Consider the following 16,703-nt stretch of genomic DNA (forward strand, 5'->3'; position numbering starts at 1 on the left):
GGGGGGGGGGGGGGGGGGGGGGGGGGGAGGGACTGGCAAATTCCTGCCTCAGGGAGCAGCTGGGTTTGGGTTAGAGCACTGATAGGAGCCCTGGTGTAGGGTTTCGATTACCAGGAAACTCCTGGGTCATAATCACTTTATTTTCCTTGAAAATGAAACTGAAGTGGGTGGCAGTCACGTGACAGGAGGCTGAGCTTTATAATGTGCTGCTGGTCTCTCCCTTTCTCTCTCTTGCAGAGCTGCAGCTGACGGCATGGAGTGTCCTCAGTGCCAGCATGTTTCCTCAGAGAAGGCACCCAGGTTCTGTAGTCAGTGTGGACAGAAACTATCTCCTGCACCCCCCATGCAAGGTGAGGCTAGGTGTGGGAAGGGGACAGCGGGACTCCAGTGTGGAGGGGGTCCCTTCCTTCTCAGGCATTGGGACACACAGCCAGAGGTAGCCCCAGTGGGCACTAGTGACAGGAAATTTCCTGAGGACTTGCTCTTTTGTCAGGGCAGACTGTTTAGGTTTCTGCTACAGGTGCCTGCCACTTTAAAAGAAAAGTAGTTTTGGTTTCAGTTCTCGGTGAGAACTCGGCTTTTCCCCTTAAGGGATCCTGAGGATGGAAGCCTCCTCCGGCACTGCTGCAGTGGAGGGTGGGGATTCAGGAGTTGACGGGTAACCTGAGGTATCACTCTATTGCTGAACTAGGGAGTCACCACCCGGTGACAGCCACCACTCGGCACCCGGCTGGAAGCCGGGTCCTGCCAGCATCCTCAATAGGTGATTAAAAGAACCACATTTTAAGTCGGAAGCAGGAAAAGGAGGTTCATGCAGGGTCCCACATTGGGAGGAAGAGCGTGCCCTGTGCACCCTGTGTCTTGGGGTTCAGGCCTGGCTGGCCTCAGTGTGGAGGAAGCCTTGGTGTGCTGGAGGGGCTCCTTGGATGAGTCCCTGCTCACAGGTCTGCAGACAGGCTGGCATATCACTAATTAACATGAAGATGTGAAACAGCTCACCTTTAATTTCTGTGGTCTGGTGGTCACCCTTTTAATTTGGACAAACAATGCAGGGGAGAAGCCAAGATGTGTCTGAGAGCAAGGGTGTGTGGCATTAAAAAATATTTTCATTTTTATGTGCATTGTTGTTTTGCTTGCATGTATGTCTGTGTGAGGGTGTCAGACCTTGGAGATACAGACGGTTGTGAGCTGCCATGTGGGTGCTGGGGATTGAACCCAGGTCCTTTGGAAGAACAGTCGGTGCTCTCAGTTGCTGTGCCATGTCTCCATCCCTGGTGTGTGGAATTTAAGACACCGTCAAGTCTTAGGTGTGCTGTGTGGTGGAGGACGGGCAGGGTCTGCTGTCCGTATAGGTAGAAAGGGCAGCTGGGCCGGCTGGCCCTGGGCTCCTCACAGTGGGCTGTGACTTTACCAGACCAGAAACAAAGTGGGCTGTGCACAGTGGAGGGCAAAGTTCTAGTCCAGCCCGCAGGAACCCCAGTATCAACGTCAGCATGGCATGGTCAGAAGAAAGGAAACAGAAACTAAATGTGAAGCATTCCTTCCTGCTGTAGTTCAAGGCTGGGGCAGCCTAGACTTCGACCTCACAGTGAGGGGATGCTAGCTGGGTGGATCCTGGGCTGAGGCAGCCAGGGGCCTTCCTGGGGGCCATGGGTAAAGACACAGATGGAGTTCTTTTGGGGTCCCTGGTAAGGGCTTTGAGTGCTGTGTGACTGGTTGTCTGTGGTTTTCTGTGAGGCTCTGAGTGGAAAGTCCCCACACCTCCTCTTTCCCAGGTCTCCAGGACCCGAGCAGGGATTATGGGAACACTGAACAGCTTTCTTGAGGGTGGAGGTGAAGTGCTGGGCAGTGCATTTTCTAGGTTTTCATGAAGGGCCCGTGTGGTTTGTAAAGACAAAGACTGCATGCCCATAGCTGCTGAGCGAGTGTGCATGTTTGTGTGTGTGAGTGTGTGTGTGCATGTGCGGGTGTGAACTTAAGATGTGCGGAATGGCAATGGCAGGCCTCCTGTTCACGGAGATAGTTCTGCCTCTGGGTGCCTGGGCGGGTCAGGGTCTGTGGGTCAGCTTACTGTAGGTAACACAGGTGGGGCTCTCTAAAGAGAGAGTGAAGGTTGGATACTGAGCTCCCTGCCAGACTTGCCAGGAAGCTCACATAGATGGGCTGAGGAGGCCAGCCTGGGTTGACCGTGACCTGGCCTCGGTGAGGCCTGCCTCTCCACAGAGCTCCCAGGAGGGACATCCCCTGGGTGGCAGAGGGGCTCGGCCACTAGTTTCTCTTAGCTCTGCCCCCCACAGGGTTGACAGGAAAACTGGGCTTTGGGGAATAATTGTGACAACTTAAGAGTTACAACTTGATGATGTAAGAGTTTGGCTTTTTTGGTAACCACCCACTTTTCTGGGCTGACGCTTAGTAATCACTTCTTCAGGACTTTCTCATCTTCCTAAGCTGAGCCTCTCTCTTTGGTTTTTTGAGACAGGGTTTCTCTGTATCCCTGGCTGTTCTGGACTCACTTTGTAGACCAGGCTGGCCTTGAACTCACAGTGATCCACCTGCCTCTGCCTCCCTAAGTGCTAGGACTGCAAGTGTGCCACTGTGCCTGGCTGCATTTTTGTTCTTAAAGAGGACTTGGGTTCCATTCCCAGCAATCACCTGGTGGCTCACAGTGTTTTCTGACTCCAGTTCTAGGGGATCCATGGCCCTCTTCTGACCTCTAGAGCATCAAGTGTGAATGTGGTGGGCATACATACACATGGACAAATTTTCATATGTGTGAAAAGTAAAATAAGTCTTAGACACAGAAGACAAATTCTCCGAGAGTGTGTCTCTGAGAGAATGGAGTGAATATATCAGGTGGAAGTCATCTGGAGTTTTAGAGTTCCTTTGCTGTGAGGAGACACCATGGCCACAGCAGCTCTTATAAAGGAAAATATATGACCGGCTGGCTTACAGTTTCAGAGGTTTAGTCCATTATGGCAGGAAACATGACGGTGTCCAGTAGACATGGTGTGGAGAGGGAGCTGAGAGTTGTGCATCTTGATCTGGAGGCAGCAGAAGGGACTGGATCCCACCCTGGGCGGAGCTTGAGTGTTGGGGAGCTCAAAGCCCGCTGCTACAGTGGCACACTTCGGCACTATCCCAAGAAGGCCACACGTTCTAATAGTGTCACTCACTATGGCCAAGCATTCATCCGTTGAATCTGCGGGGCCACTGCCATTCAGTCCACACCTGGCCTGGCTCCTGAGCCACCCTGTGGAGTGAATAAATGGAAGGTCTACAGCCTGCTGGCCTGTTGAATAGTCATGTTTACACCAAGCATGCCCTGCCTGGGGCTGGCCGTTAGGAGTTGGCTTGTTGGTGGAAGGCTTGGTTTGTTAGCATACCAGGCTCCCAGCACTCTGAGCCTGACAGGTACAGTGGTAGATTTTGTTTTAAATTTGTCTTTTTATCTCCATAACCTGGAGCACCTGTCTCCCTGCCCTGGCCTCCGAAGCGTGGGCAAAGCAGGGCAGTTAGTGCCTGGGGTCCAGCCCTGCTTCCAGCGTTGTAAGGGGCCCGGGTGTCATTTTTGAAACTGTCAAGAAGTAGTGTTCTAAGAAAAGTGCCCTCCACGCCCAGGCTGAAAGGAGCGTGAGAGCTGAAAGCAGACTGACCTGGCCTTTGCTGCCTTCTGAATTCAACCTCTAACCTTCCAGAAATATATGTGTTGGTGCCAAATTCCTCTTCCCTGGCGGACACCAGGTACCATCTAGTCCCCTCTTTGCTCTGCCCAGAGCCGTGTCACTCAGCAGTTTGAACTGGCAGGTTCAGATCTGGGCAGCGCAGCGCACAGCATTGCTGGGTGTCTGCCCACCTGTCTGTCTCTTCAAGCAGGCCTGTCTCAGCGGTGGCATCAAATGCCACCCAGCTTCTCCAGGTCCCACAGACGCTGGCTGCAAAGCTCTTTTCCTTTGCCCCTTCCATGCCATCCCCAGTGCAGAATTTACAGTTGGGTGGGTGCTGGTGTGATGGAGACGGACACTCACGTATCGGGGAAACATGGTTGGGGTCGGGGCTCCTTGTGTTTCTTTGGCTTTGAACTACCTGTGTTTCTCGTAGGAAAGCTGGCCTCTGTTCTCATTGGTAGTCACAGTCCTCACCCCTCCCCTTGCTCAGCAGAAGGGAGCCAGGATCTGATTCAGGGGTTCCGGGGTAGGTTCTCTTGGTCTTTCCTCCAGCTGTGCTCTCAGGCTGCTGGCTGAATGGGGCAGGTGGGTTCACAGCTGGATCTGCTGGCCTCAAGGTCAGGTCCTATATGTCTTGCCTATTGGTCCTTTTTTTGTCTGTTAGGTTAGGCAGATGCCAGGCTTTGAGGAGAACAGGCTAGTCAGGGGTACCTTCCTCTGAGCTGTGGGAGGGAGAAAGCTCTCAGTCCCATTTGTTATGAAATAGCAGCTGTGAAAAGCAGGGCCCACTCTGTTTGTACAGTAGTCTCCAGATTTACCCCTTTATAGTGTGTGCATGTGTCTCTCTGTGTATGTATATATGTATATGTGTGTGTGTGTGTGTGTGTGTGTGTGCATATGTATGTAAGTGTGTCATGTTTGTGTATATGAGTGAGTGTTCATTTGAAGTCAGGATCTCCTGGAACAGAAATCTGCCCTGTCCTGGGGTTAAAGGAGTGGGCTATCACCTGGCCATTTAGATGTTTTTACCAGCCTGTTAGGCAGCATGCTTCTGTACCCAGGCACTGGGGGACTACCATGGGACCCGGGGCATTGTGTCCCTGCCTCACTGCATGGAGATGGCAGTGAGCAGACAGTAGGAGAATGGTAGAGGCTCAGGGAGGAAGTGCCAGGACAGGAAGTGCATCCACAGGAGCATGGGCCCTGGGGAGCAGTTGGGAGAACAAGCTAAGAGAAAGCCCTGGTGGGAGAGCCTGAGGTCAGGGACAGCCAGGCTTGAAAGCAGGCCTTGCAGGTAAAATTCACTCAGGTTTGAGGTTTGAAGTGAGCGTGTGGGTCACAGCTCTGGCTATATATGCATGTCAGAGGCACTGGGACATATGACTGGTCACTGCTGGCTGCACCATCACAGGTTGGATCTGGAGTTACACTTCCATGCAGCCGTGTTCTTGGCCTGTGCCACAGCAGAGAGTAAAGCAAAACCAGTGTGTGGCTAAACTAGGAAGAGAAGACACATTGGAAGAGAGAGGCATCCAGAGGCCTGAGGCCTTGTAAACTGATTAACCTGAGTATGGGTGTGGGGTCTGTGAAGAGGCAGTGGGAGGCCCCAGTTCAGACACTTGGGAACATTGGTGCCGGTGTCCTCTGTTACTATCCAAAGCTCTGTCCGGGAGGCTGGACCCAGCGGGTCATCCTTGGGCATTTTGTAGGTGGTCTGGCCAGTTGTGCTGAAGCTTTGGATGTCATCCAGCAAGAGGTGCAAAGCAAGGACCCACAAGCCACTGCTGGTTCAGTGTCTGGACCAGGGTGCCCCCTAAAGAAAGTTTTCGTGGGGGAAGGAGAACTGACTAACCATGGTGAGGCCATCCTGCACGCGTTGGGAAATCCACTGATTTTGACCTTGGGAGTGGGTGGGTGGTCAGGCCCTGCACTCTTTGCCCCTGGAGTTCTGTGGTCCCCAGTCCTGTCCTGTGAGAGTGGGAGCAGAAATAACGCACAAAGCTTCTTTGGAGCCAGCCTTAGCAGAGATGTTGGTGGGTGACGAGGTCCAGTTTGTGGCTCTTCCCTGGCATGACTCTGCCTTCATCTGCTCCAGTAGATTCCCAGAACAAGGTTGAGGCCTTGGTGCTGGCATCAACCCCAGAGGGGAAGACTGAGCAGGGGAACGTGCTGAGTGAGGAGAAGGGCTCCAGCACGGGCCTGGAAACTCCAGAGGACCCTGAGTTGGATGCCTCCTGGACCACTCAGATGGTGAGTGAGCACACCCGCTTCACCCACCCGCTTCACCCGCCCGCTCTGCTCTTGATCATCCCCTCAAGTGCTTTCCTGATGTGAGCTTGTCGGTGCCTGGGGTGGGTCAGCTCTCAAAGCAAAAAAAACTAGTGGGTTCTGAGCTCATCAGTGGATGGAGGAGCCTCTAGGGCCCAGAGGGGGTGAATCCACCTGGAAAAATAGATGTGATCTTCTAGCAAAGAAAGAAAAAAGTCCAAATCAAAGGCTGGTGTATTTGTCAGGAAATGTCCTAAAATAACTAAAAAGTTTCAGGACATGACAAAGCACACAGGAAGTGCAATCTGGGTAAACCGGGGCATGGTGTGGCCGTCGTGCCTACCTGTGATCTCAGCACTTGGGAGGCAGAGGAAAGATCTACAGGTCAACACCAGCAGTGAGTTTGAGGCCAGCCTGGACTACACACCTCTTCTCCAAAGTCCCCCAACCACAGGCTCATAGCAGCTGGGTCTGGAATATGTTATCATTCCAGAATTTGGGATGAGACAGGATCTTAAGTTCTAGGTCAGCCTGGGGTACACAGTAACGGTGAAACTTTGTATAAAAAACACAACCAAACAAATGTACAATTTATATCTCAGAATCAGAGGGAAAAAAGTAGCTCAAGAAATAATTGTCAAAAACTTCACAGCACTCAAGAGGCAGACACAGGCGTATCTCTGAGTTTAAGGCCAGGCTGGTCTACAGAGTGAGTTCCAGGCCAACCAGGAACTGTCTCAAAAAACAAAAAAACAGAATTCAGCCTGCTGAGCTGTGTGTGGTGGTGCATGCCTTTAATCCCAGCACTCTGGGAGGCAGAGTCAGGTGAATTGCTGTGAGTTCAAGGCCAGCCTGGTCTACAAAGTGAGTCCAGAACAGCCAAGGTGATCCAGGGAAAACCCTGGCTCAAAAAACCATCAATCAATCAATCAACCTGCTGGTTGTAGAGATGGATCCGTAGTTAAATGCAGTGGATGTGCTTCTCGAGGACCCAGGTTCTAATACCAGCACCTACATGGTGGCTCCCAACTGTCCGCAGGGGCTTTGACATCCTCTTCTGGCCTCCTTGGGTAGAAGGCATCCATGCAGTGCATATACATACATGCAGTCTGTCTTAGTTAGGGTTCTATTGCTGTGAAGAGACACCATGACTATGGCAGCTCTAATGAAGGAAAACATTTAACTGGGATTGGCTTACAGAGGTTCCCATGAGTCTGTCAAGGCCAAACCTGTTCAGACCACCACAGAAGTGTACATAGAAACAGATGACATGATTCCATGTATACTTCCTGTGAAGTGGGCATGATCTTAAGGAGAGGGGCCAGTGCCTGCGTCTGGCTCAGGGGAGAGGCATGGTCTGGTAGGAGTTGCACCTTTGGGGCAGTGAGACGGATGGTGACCAACAGCACCATGAATGTGCGCAACAGCATGGAACTGCTCACTTGAAAATGGACCCGGAGCTGGAGAGCAGGACGTGCTGTTCTCCTAGAGGACCTGCCACCTGCACCAGGCAGCTCCCGGAGATCTGGCCTCTGCAGTCACCTCCACTCACCCCACACAGACACACATACATAATTACAAACAAAACTGAATCTTTAGAAAAGTACTAACGCTAAGACAGTGCACTAAGATATGCACAGACTGGGTGTAATGCTGATGGGCCACTGGTGATTGGCCGGTGTGGCCTCTTGTGTGTTCTGACAACCTTGTGGTTCTTCATCTGCAAGTACATTTCAGAGAGTGGCTGTGAGTGCAGTGTGACACCTCAGCACTGGGGACTGGTGGGTACCAGGAGAGGTGGCCTCAGAAGCCAAGCATGGGAGCCCCGCCCTGCACCATTGGTCTTTCCATGCTGAGTTGGGAGCTCTTCCTGGCCGGTGGAGCCAGTGGTGGCATGAGGTGACCTGCTTCCACTGTCTTTTCTGTGGTAAGCTCTGTGCTGACCAGCCGGCACCTCTTTGCTGATTGTTGCTTCCTCTCAGCCTATCGGGTTTGAAGTTTGGCAGGAAGGGAAGGAGCAGCCTAGCGGTGGCCAGGGCATTGTGTGGAAGAGTTCAACTAGGGCTTCCTTCCTGGATGCTCAGTGTGAGGCCGTGGGAGCTGGCTGGGAGGCAGGGAGTATGGCTCCATGTGTCTGCTGAGAGGCCAGGCTGGCTTGGCCTTTGACCTATCCATAGAGTATCCCTGAAGTATTCATCTGAGGTAGATGAAAGCCCTTGGGACCAGCCCAGAGCTGGCTTGCAGTGGATGTTGGAGCATTTGCCCTTCTGTGCTCTGAACACCTGCAGAGCACCTTAGCTTCCCTATACCTCCTGCCATCAGCCATAGCTGCTGAGGAGGTGGCTCATTCCCTGAGGAGGTGGCCATGCCTAGCCCTTTACTGAGGTGGAGGTTCCTGAGGGATCTGCAGAACCAGAGCAGGGACTAACCTGCCCTGTGTGAAGGGGTCCTGTCTCAACAGGAAGTGGACCCAGAGGTCTTGTAGATGCTTCAGAGGACACGGCTGGTGGCCCTGGAGGTGCTCAGTGCCCTCCCAGCAAGAGGAAGAAGGCAACAGCCGGGTCTGAGGTCATGGACACTGAGCAGGTAGCTTGAGAACAACTTTGTACATCTCCCCTCCCAGCCTGGGTGCTAGTGAGTCATCACCACGTTCCAAGTGCCTGGTCCTGACAGATAAGGAAGGCTGGTGAGCTGAGCCACAAGCCAGGCGTGGCAGTGCGGACTCCTGAGTGACTGCTGTGACTGAGGGGTTGACTGGGCAGGGTTCTAGCTTGGACTTGGATTTGGGAAGGGTCAGTTCTAATCTAAGGTGTCTGAAGGTCAGGGCCAGATTCAGTGAGGGGCCTCCTGTACCATGTGTTTGTCTGTCAGAGCCAGACATTTGTGTGATCGGAATAGTGACTTAGGTAAGGAGGCGACCTCACAGGAGGGTTTTTGCTTTTGTTTTGTTTTTTTGATAGGGTTTTTCTGTGTAGCCTTGGCTGTCCTGACTCACTCTATAGACCAGGCTGGCCTCGGACTCACAGAGATCCTTCTGCTTCTGCCTCCCGGACTGCTGGGATTGCAGGCATGTGCCACCACGCCTGGCTCTAATGTGAAGTTTGATCATTTGAACCTTTGGAAATCTTTTGGTTGCAAATCACTGAGTAGCCAGCTGGAGCTGGTTAAAGGGAATTCGTTGCTCACCTCACTGGTAAATTCTGAGGTGCAGAGATGCAGGGTCCTGAATGGCTCTCTCTGCTCTGTCTCCCTGGTGTTGCTTGCCTCTTGGCCTCCCGATCCCTGTGCTTAGCTGCTCTGGACCCTGAAGCCTACCTGCTGTGCACTGTTCAGGGAAGACCAGGAAGACAGAGTGCTCTCCTGGTGGCCTCTACAGAAGAAAGAAAACAAGCTTCTGTTAAACCTGGCCAGCTGTGCTGGGTTAGGAACCCGGCCCTTGATGTAGCACTAGGATTCAGGGTTTTGTAAGCTCAGACATAACCCTCAAGGACTCATCCAGAGCAGAGCTGTGTCCCCCTGCAGCACATGGCTGAGAGCAGGGAGGTGGGAGGGGACAGTGGAAGCACACAGTTTTCTGTAGTGCTGGCAGAGAGCCTTCATTGATAATTGGTCATGGCCGCCATCCTCTACAACTCTAGACCTGCTTTGTTCTATCTGGTCACCTTGATGACCTTATGACAGGGACATCTGTCTCCACTTAAGTGGGGAATCCGAGGCACATGGTGGGTTAGTATGGCATCTAGGGTCACCTGCTGCCACAGACCGGCCCAGTTGGGCTCCCGGTGTCCGAGGGAGAACAAGGCTTTGGACAGGAAGACACGGTTTTGGCGATGAATTGACAGACAGAGACACCTTGATGGTTTTGACTCTGCTGCGACTTTACTGAAATCAAGCTAGTATTTTTATACAAAAGGCACCTTAAAATTGGCATACTTCCCAGAACATTCAGACTTTTTCCAAGAATACAAAGTTTACATTTTAACTCAAAATGCAGTCAAACATAAAGCAGTGTCCACAAGAAATCTTGGCCTAAAAACTTTTTAATCAAAGCAAACAAAGAAAAAGAAACCTCAAATGTAGTTTCATTATTGCTAACCAGTGAAGAGGAAAGTCAGGAGCTAAGTCAGATGCCTGCCAAAATCTTTTTCTGTATCAAAATCTAACTACACCTTTGTTAACCATCCTCCGATATGTCCTGCTTAAGATTTACGATCTTCCCTAGGAACAAGGCACTGAAGGGAGGGGAAACTCCCGCCAGCTGCACCTCTCATGCTATTTTTTCTTAAGAAGGAGCCTATTATTTTTTCACTATTCTTAATGCCTATTAATACTAAATCTAATTTATTACTTTTCTTAAACTTATTCCTTTTACATTTTATTTTTATTAAAGCCTTTAATAATCTACTACTAATAAATTTCTTTATAAAATTAGTTGTGTTGTTTCAGGAGTCACAGAGAAAGATCAAAGAATTCATTAATCCAGCCCCAGAGCCACAACTGAAAAAGGATAGAAATCTCAGAATACGTCTCTTTTCCAAGTGGGATGAGTCTGCCAGGGACCTCCCAGGGAGTGAATCTCCGAAGAAAGTGTATCTCCCAACCTGTAGCACATGCTACTATGGTGACACTGGTGTGGGTGTTGGCAACCTGCCTAGCTTGTCATGAGCTGGGTGGGAACTTGGGTCTCCCAAATATAGCCTAGGTGCCACTGTAACCTGACTCAAACCTGAGGCCTGGGCAGGGCTGGGACAGCATGGGATCCTCTCCTATCTCCCTCAGCACAGAGAGGCTGTCAGTGGTGCCTGCAGGAAGGTTCGTGGCCCCCTCTGGCCATATGACCATCCCTGCTCTGTGTCCCCTCTGGTCCATCTATGCCTCAGAGCTCACTTTGTCTTAGGGACACTGGTAGGTGTCCCTTTCTCTTCAGTAGGTGCTCATCTCAGCATGAGGCCAGGCACCCTGAAAAAGGCTCAGGTGGGGCCAGTTGGTCAAAGGAAAGGTTGCAGGGAAGATGCCAGAGCACAGAATGGGGTTCAGGGCTGAGTGGAAGCAGAAACATGGTCAAAGTCTTCATGACTTCCTGCTCACCCAGAAGTCCAATTCTAAGCATGGCCCAAGGACCCTTCCTAACTGACTCATAGGCTTATGTCCCTCAGTCAACTTTGAGATGGAAGATCCAGAATTAACTTCATCTCCATAAATGGCCCCAACAGCATCTGGGGCCAGCAGGACCAAGCAGAGAAGGTCTGATTCAGACATGGAGGTGTAGAGGAATTTCAATTCAGAGCATGGCTGCTCTGGCAAGAGATCACATCCAAAGACCTTCTAGGTCTGTGTGATCCTGCTGGAATACAGACATGCCTTTAATCCCATGAGACAGAGGCAAGCAGATGTGAATTCAAGGCCAGCCTGGGACAGAGCAAGTTTCGGGTAGGGAAAAGCTTAGGTCCAGGTGTGGTGTGTTGGACCTTTAATGAAAGCACTCAGGAGACAGAGGCTTGCAGCTCTGAGTTCTAGTCAGTGCTGCTCAGGCAGTTCAGCTGAGTCAGTGAGCTGAGAGGCAGTGCAGTGGAGCTAAGTTTGTGGCAGTTCAGTTTGTGGAATTCAGAGGCAGTTTTACCGGGAGAGTTTTACAGAGGCAGGTTGAAGAGAGAGAACAAGCTAGACACAGGTAAAGACAGAATGAGCCAGAGAATGAGAAGGAGCCAGATTAGAACAGATTGCTAGAGTTAGTTTGAGGCCAAGAATAGCATTTTAATGAGAAACCTAAAGAGAAGCCAGCTTGGAGAGGAGGCTGAGCCAGAGAACAATTGAGTTGAATCAGCCAGCCAGAGTTCAGAAAGAGCTAAAAATGGTGAGCTTGAGTCTCAGAGGCTGAAAACATTCTAGGCCTAGATTAGATTGTATGGAGGCTACAAGCTTCCAGGACTAGGCCTAGGTAAGCAGACAGTAAGAATAAGCCTCTGAGATGACAATTTCATCAGGCGAGTAAGTTACTTTTACATAGAGGGACTAGGCATCAAGGATGAAATCTGTACCAGGCCTCAACCTTTGGACATGAGAAGGTCGAGGGACAAGGAGAATACGTACCAGCACAGTGGGTCTTACCTCTTTCTCCCTTAAACTTACTTTCTGAAAACTCTCTCTTTAAAGCTCACTGTGTGGTTGAGCTTTAAACTTCTAATCCTCCTGTTTCCAACTCCCAAGTGTTGTTACTCCTGGGATCATAGGCACACGCCACTTGTACCCAGGTTATAGGGTGCCCGGGACCCAACCCAGGACTGTGCACGTTAAACATTACTGCTCCGTCTTCAGAGCCACTTCCTGTTTTCTAGCACACAGTACTGGCTGCTGGTGTTCAGGCCAAGAACTCAGTGTATATGGTGCTCATGGCTGTCTGCAGGCCCACCTGGGGGTCTGGGGAAGCCTCACTGCAGGGGCGCATATGACCCCCAAGTCTGTTTCCTTTGCCCAGACAGCTAACTCAACGTGCGGCCACAGCTGTCGGTCTAGGGCCTCGTCACACACTTGGGGTTCAGGGCACCCTGAGTCACTTGGTATAGGTACACTGTTGCCTTCCAGAGCATCCCATCCTGGGAACTTGAGGTCTGACAATCTAACCTGCCCCTCAGGGTTTGGGCAAGTTTCCAGGCCTTGCCTGGGCCAGTCTCTCAGCTAGCCAGAGAACAGCTGCTTTTCACCCTCTTTTAGTTCATGCCATTTTGTGCCATGGAATGCATGGGTGTTGTGTGTGGAAAGCCTGTGGATGTTGCTAAAAGGGTCCTCAGGTGAGTCAGGCTCTGGTCCCCAGCAAGACCCAGGCTCTGGCAGAAGGAAATGTGCAGCCCTGTCCACTGCTTGCTCCCAGCTCCCCACCCTCTCCTTTTGTTCTGTTCCGTTCTGCCCAAGCTAAAGAAAATGGCTCAGAGGTTAAGAGGACTCTTCCAAAGGTCCTGAGTTCAATTCCCAGCAACTACATGGTGGCGCGCACACGCGCGCACACACACACACACACACACACACCCACGTGGTTCAGTGGTTCAGGGCACTTGTTCTTGCAAAGGACCCAGTTTTGATTCCCAGCACCCAGGTGGAGGCTCCCCACTTCTTCCGGGTACACATGTGGTGTGCTCAAACACATGCAGGCAAAACCATCATAGACACAATCATAAAAGAAGCTGCAGAGGTGATAGGTCTAAGGCATGGTTTTGGACAACCAGCTCCACCTGTTTGAGGGTTTGGACCAGAGTCTAGAGAGAAGTGCTGGGGGTGTAGACATCTAAGAAGTAAACGAACATCTCTGTTTAGAGTAAAAAGAAGAGGAGGAGGAAACAGAGCGCTGCCCCTTCCTCAGAGGCAGCTTCCTTGTCTTCTGGCCTTTGGAGTCTGAACATGCCTTCAAGCCCTGGATCCCAGGACCCAGCCTTGCCCCAGAACCAAGCCCAGCAGGGCGGTGCAGGCAGCCAGCCTGGCCAGTCCCTGGACACGGTGAAGATACCAGTAGAGGAGGTTGGCAGCAGCAGCCCTCTGCAGGGTCAGACTGCCAAAGGCACAGGCAGTGGTACAGGAGGTGGGGCTCAGAAGGACCCTGCTTCCAATGACCTCCTAGAGGTGAAGGACCCCAATACCTCTAAGCCCTCAGTGGACAAGGGCCTGCTCCAAGAGGGAGGCTCCGGCCCAGCCCTTTCTGTCTTCGAAGGCCACCTCAAGGGGACTGATGTTTCCCAGAAGGCCCGGTCACCTGAATCTAAGGGGGAGAAATCCGGACCACAGAAAGAGGTGCCTGTGAGTGGGAAGCAGGCCTTAGAGGTGAGCAGCAGGAAATGGGGGTCTGGGGGTGGGGCATGTCTTATTCCCTTGGCTATGGCCTCCCCTGGGACCTGCTCCCTGGACAGGGCAGGGCAGGGCAGGGAAGGGATGCCCTCTGTCACTCAACCTTTTGGCTGACTGGAGCCACAGTCGAAGCATTGCATTTTGTCACTCAAGGTTCGGGTGCTCTGTTTCTTCCAGCCAACTAATCCCCCAGGCGAGGCAGTGAAGAAGGCTGGGAAGGATGCAGCAGACAATGCTCAGAAGCAGAAACCATCACCTGTTGGTCCTGCCTCCAAGAACAGAGACCAGGTAGAGACTTGACTGGCTGACAGGCGGTGTCCTGCACACAGCCACCTGGGTCCCTTCCTCAACTGGTCATCCCTCGATGAGCTGCTCAGTCCTATGGAGACCTCACGTGGGAGGCAGTGCCTGTCTCCATGGAGTGCCATGCTAGAGAGAGGCAGGAAGGAAGAAGTTCCCTGAGGAAACGTGACAAATCCTGGGAGGGTCCTGGGATATGCAGGCTGGTGTCCTGAGAGGAGATAGCTCCAGCTCCCTCCGATTTGGGTGGCTGGGGAAGACCTGAGGAGATGCTGTGGGAGCAGAAACCAGGAAGTGCCCTGACATGGAATGGGATGTGCCAAGGCCCTAAGGTAGAATGTGGTGAGCCTGTACTCAGAGAAAAGGGAAGCTGAGGGATGGAAAGGTCATGGACAAGGTTGAAGAGGGCTCCTGTGGGCCGTGCCAAGTAGGCCAGAAGACCATGCCAGGCTGTAAGCAAGGATGGCAGTGGGCCTGGCTGCTGTGAGACAGGTCTTGTCTTAAGCATTGGGATTTACTTGCTAGTTCCAGGAAGCTGACCTCAAGGGCAAGGTGGCTGCCACCAGTGGAACTGGGAACACCCAGCAGGAAGACAAAAAGTCAGATGGGAACAGAAATTATGCAGCAGCTGTGAAAAACAAAATGCAGCAGGGAAGCCAGCAGGCCGCTGCACTGGAGGCTACAGCGAGGTAGGCCCATGCCTTGTGCCTGTGTTGTGTATGGCTCTGCCTGAGTCATCAGCTCCAGGCACACTTAGCTTGCATCCCTGTCAGTGCCTTTGGCAAGTTCATCTTTGGGAGGACAGCTCTGGCGGTGCTCATCTGGGACACCAGTCCCAAATCCTCCTTTCCTGTTGCTCCCTGGGGCCTTAAAGTCAGTGTGAGCCTAAGGAACACCGCTGTCTAGGCTGCTAACCTGCCCTACTATCTCTAGCACGTTGGAGCTCGGTGGTGCCTCCTCACTAACTGGGGGGAAGCAGTAGCCCGCTGGGGGCCGTGTGTCTATCCTGAACACCTGGCCGTTGGCTCAGGGCTGTCACACAGCAGGGAAACAGGGGAAATAAGGGTGGTGTGTGCACACGTCTGTACGCGTGCGTGCCGCATGTGTGCATGAACCCTGGCAGCTACTGTTTCTCCCCCCTCATTCCAGGACACTTAACCCAGGGGATGGAGTCACGGTTTACTTCCACGCCATTGTCTCCCGCGATTTTGGATTCAACCCCGACCAGCACAGAGTGTGTGTCAGAGGAGGAGAGGGGCTCGGGAGAAAAGGCTGGACGGACGCCTGTGATATGAACTACACCAAGTGAGTTTCCCGGGCGTGGAGCTGACCTGCCACTCACAGGCCGTCTTTCCTTTGTGTGCACTCTCGCCTCCTTTATTTGCTCTCCTTCTTAATTTTTTCTTCTCCTCTTTTAGTTTGTTTACTTGAAATAGGGTCTCACTCTTTTGCCCTGGCTGGCCTGGAGCTCATAGCGATCCTCCTGCTTCATCAGCCTCCTGAATTTGAGATAATAAGTATGTATCACCAGGATTGGTGGAAAAAAAATTTTTTTTCTTGCTTATTTTATTGTTATTATTATTGAGCCCAGGTATCTCTGTAGCTGTCCTGGAACTTACTCTGTAGACCAAGCTGACTCAAACTCACAGAGATCAGCCTGCCTCTGCCTCATGAATGCTGCGATTAAAGGCGTGCACCACCATTGCCAATCTGAAAATGGGCTTTTCAGACACATTCTCCAGCATGTATTGCTTTTTCATGTCTTACTGTGACTTTCTTCAGGCTTCTGCCTGAACGTCAGGCCCTACTCTAGGAGTACTATAGCCTTGGGGGCTGGGCCTCATGACACGTGTCCTGGTAAATGGCCATGTTATGTTCCTCCACAGAGACCTCCACGACCTTGGGTCTCTCATTGAGGGCCAAATGGACATTCCCAGGCAGAGCCTGGACAAACCCATCCCTTATAAATACGTCATTTACCGTGGTGGCAGCAGCAAGGACACTGGGGAGTATGAGTTCATCTACGAGCAGCAGCAGAAGAGCGGCGAGCATATAAACCGCTGTCTGATAGTTCAATCTGCCTTGCTGGGCACTGGAGGTAAGCGGGCAGGGCCCCTGGGCGCGTCAGCACACTGGGGTTCTGGGAAGCAGACACTCAGCATGGGTCCTCTGCTTGGCACTGGCCTTGCCACTGCCTTGATGTTGGAAAGTTGTCTTTGGGAGCCGGTTTGACTTAAAACCCAGGGAAAGTTTTCATTAAGGAGGTGGATCGAAGAAGCTGAATGGAGGGCTGGCTGGGATGCAGGGTGACTGAAGGCAGGGCAGGAGGTGCCGTGGCCTGGCTCTCCCAGGCCTGGCAGAAGGTGACTTTGACAGTTTAAGAGAAGGGGCGGAGTCTCTTCCATGCCTGTCCTCATTCCCATATGCTGCTTATCCCACCTTCCATTTGGCTGGAACTTCAGGAGGGCGCCCTGGTCTCCTGAATTCTGCTGCTTATTGGCTTTTTTCAGCCTGGGCTGGCAGTTCTTGTCCTCCTTCCACAGACCACAGAACTGTTGAGCTGCCAGACATGTGCCACATTCCTGTCTCTTATGTCAGGGCCTGGGGTCTGGACCTTCTTTGCTGCTTTTTATGCAT

The 16,703-nt window shown here is 52.1% G+C and overlaps 1 protein-coding gene across 4 annotated transcripts in view; it reads left to right on the plus strand.

Moving 5' to 3' along the window:
- Rnf213 (ring finger protein 213) overlaps positions 1 to 16,703 on the plus strand; it is an 86,891-nt gene that overhangs the window by 2,661 nt on the left and 67,527 nt on the right. Inside the window, exons 2-9 of one of the 4 annotated variants that reach the window (XM_055592276.1) lie at positions 238 to 350; positions 5,375 to 5,521; positions 5,761 to 5,915; positions 13,242 to 13,742; positions 13,944 to 14,054; positions 14,592 to 14,755; positions 15,216 to 15,371; positions 15,953 to 16,164. In XM_055592276.1, coding sequence (XP_055448251.1) covers positions 254 to 350; positions 5,375 to 5,521; positions 5,761 to 5,915; positions 13,242 to 13,742; positions 13,944 to 14,054; positions 14,592 to 14,755; positions 15,216 to 15,371; positions 15,953 to 16,164 — 1,543 coding nt within the window. In that variant the 5' untranslated portion in view covers positions 238 to 253. Of the gene's footprint in view, positions 1 to 237; positions 351 to 1,622; positions 1,654 to 5,374; positions 5,522 to 5,760; positions 5,916 to 13,241; positions 13,743 to 13,943; positions 14,055 to 14,591; positions 14,756 to 15,215; positions 15,372 to 15,952; positions 16,165 to 16,703 lie in introns of those variants that run through there. The other 3 variants (XM_055592277.1, XM_055592278.1, XM_055592279.1) reach the window with 3 other exon arrangements.

This window comes from Psammomys obesus, unplaced genomic scaffold (genome assembly GCF_907164565.1).
Source record: "Psammomys obesus unplaced genomic scaffold, mPsaObe1.curated_primary_1811, whole genome shotgun sequence".
Taxonomy (NCBI): Eukaryota; Metazoa; Chordata; class Mammalia; order Rodentia; family Muridae; genus Psammomys; species Psammomys obesus.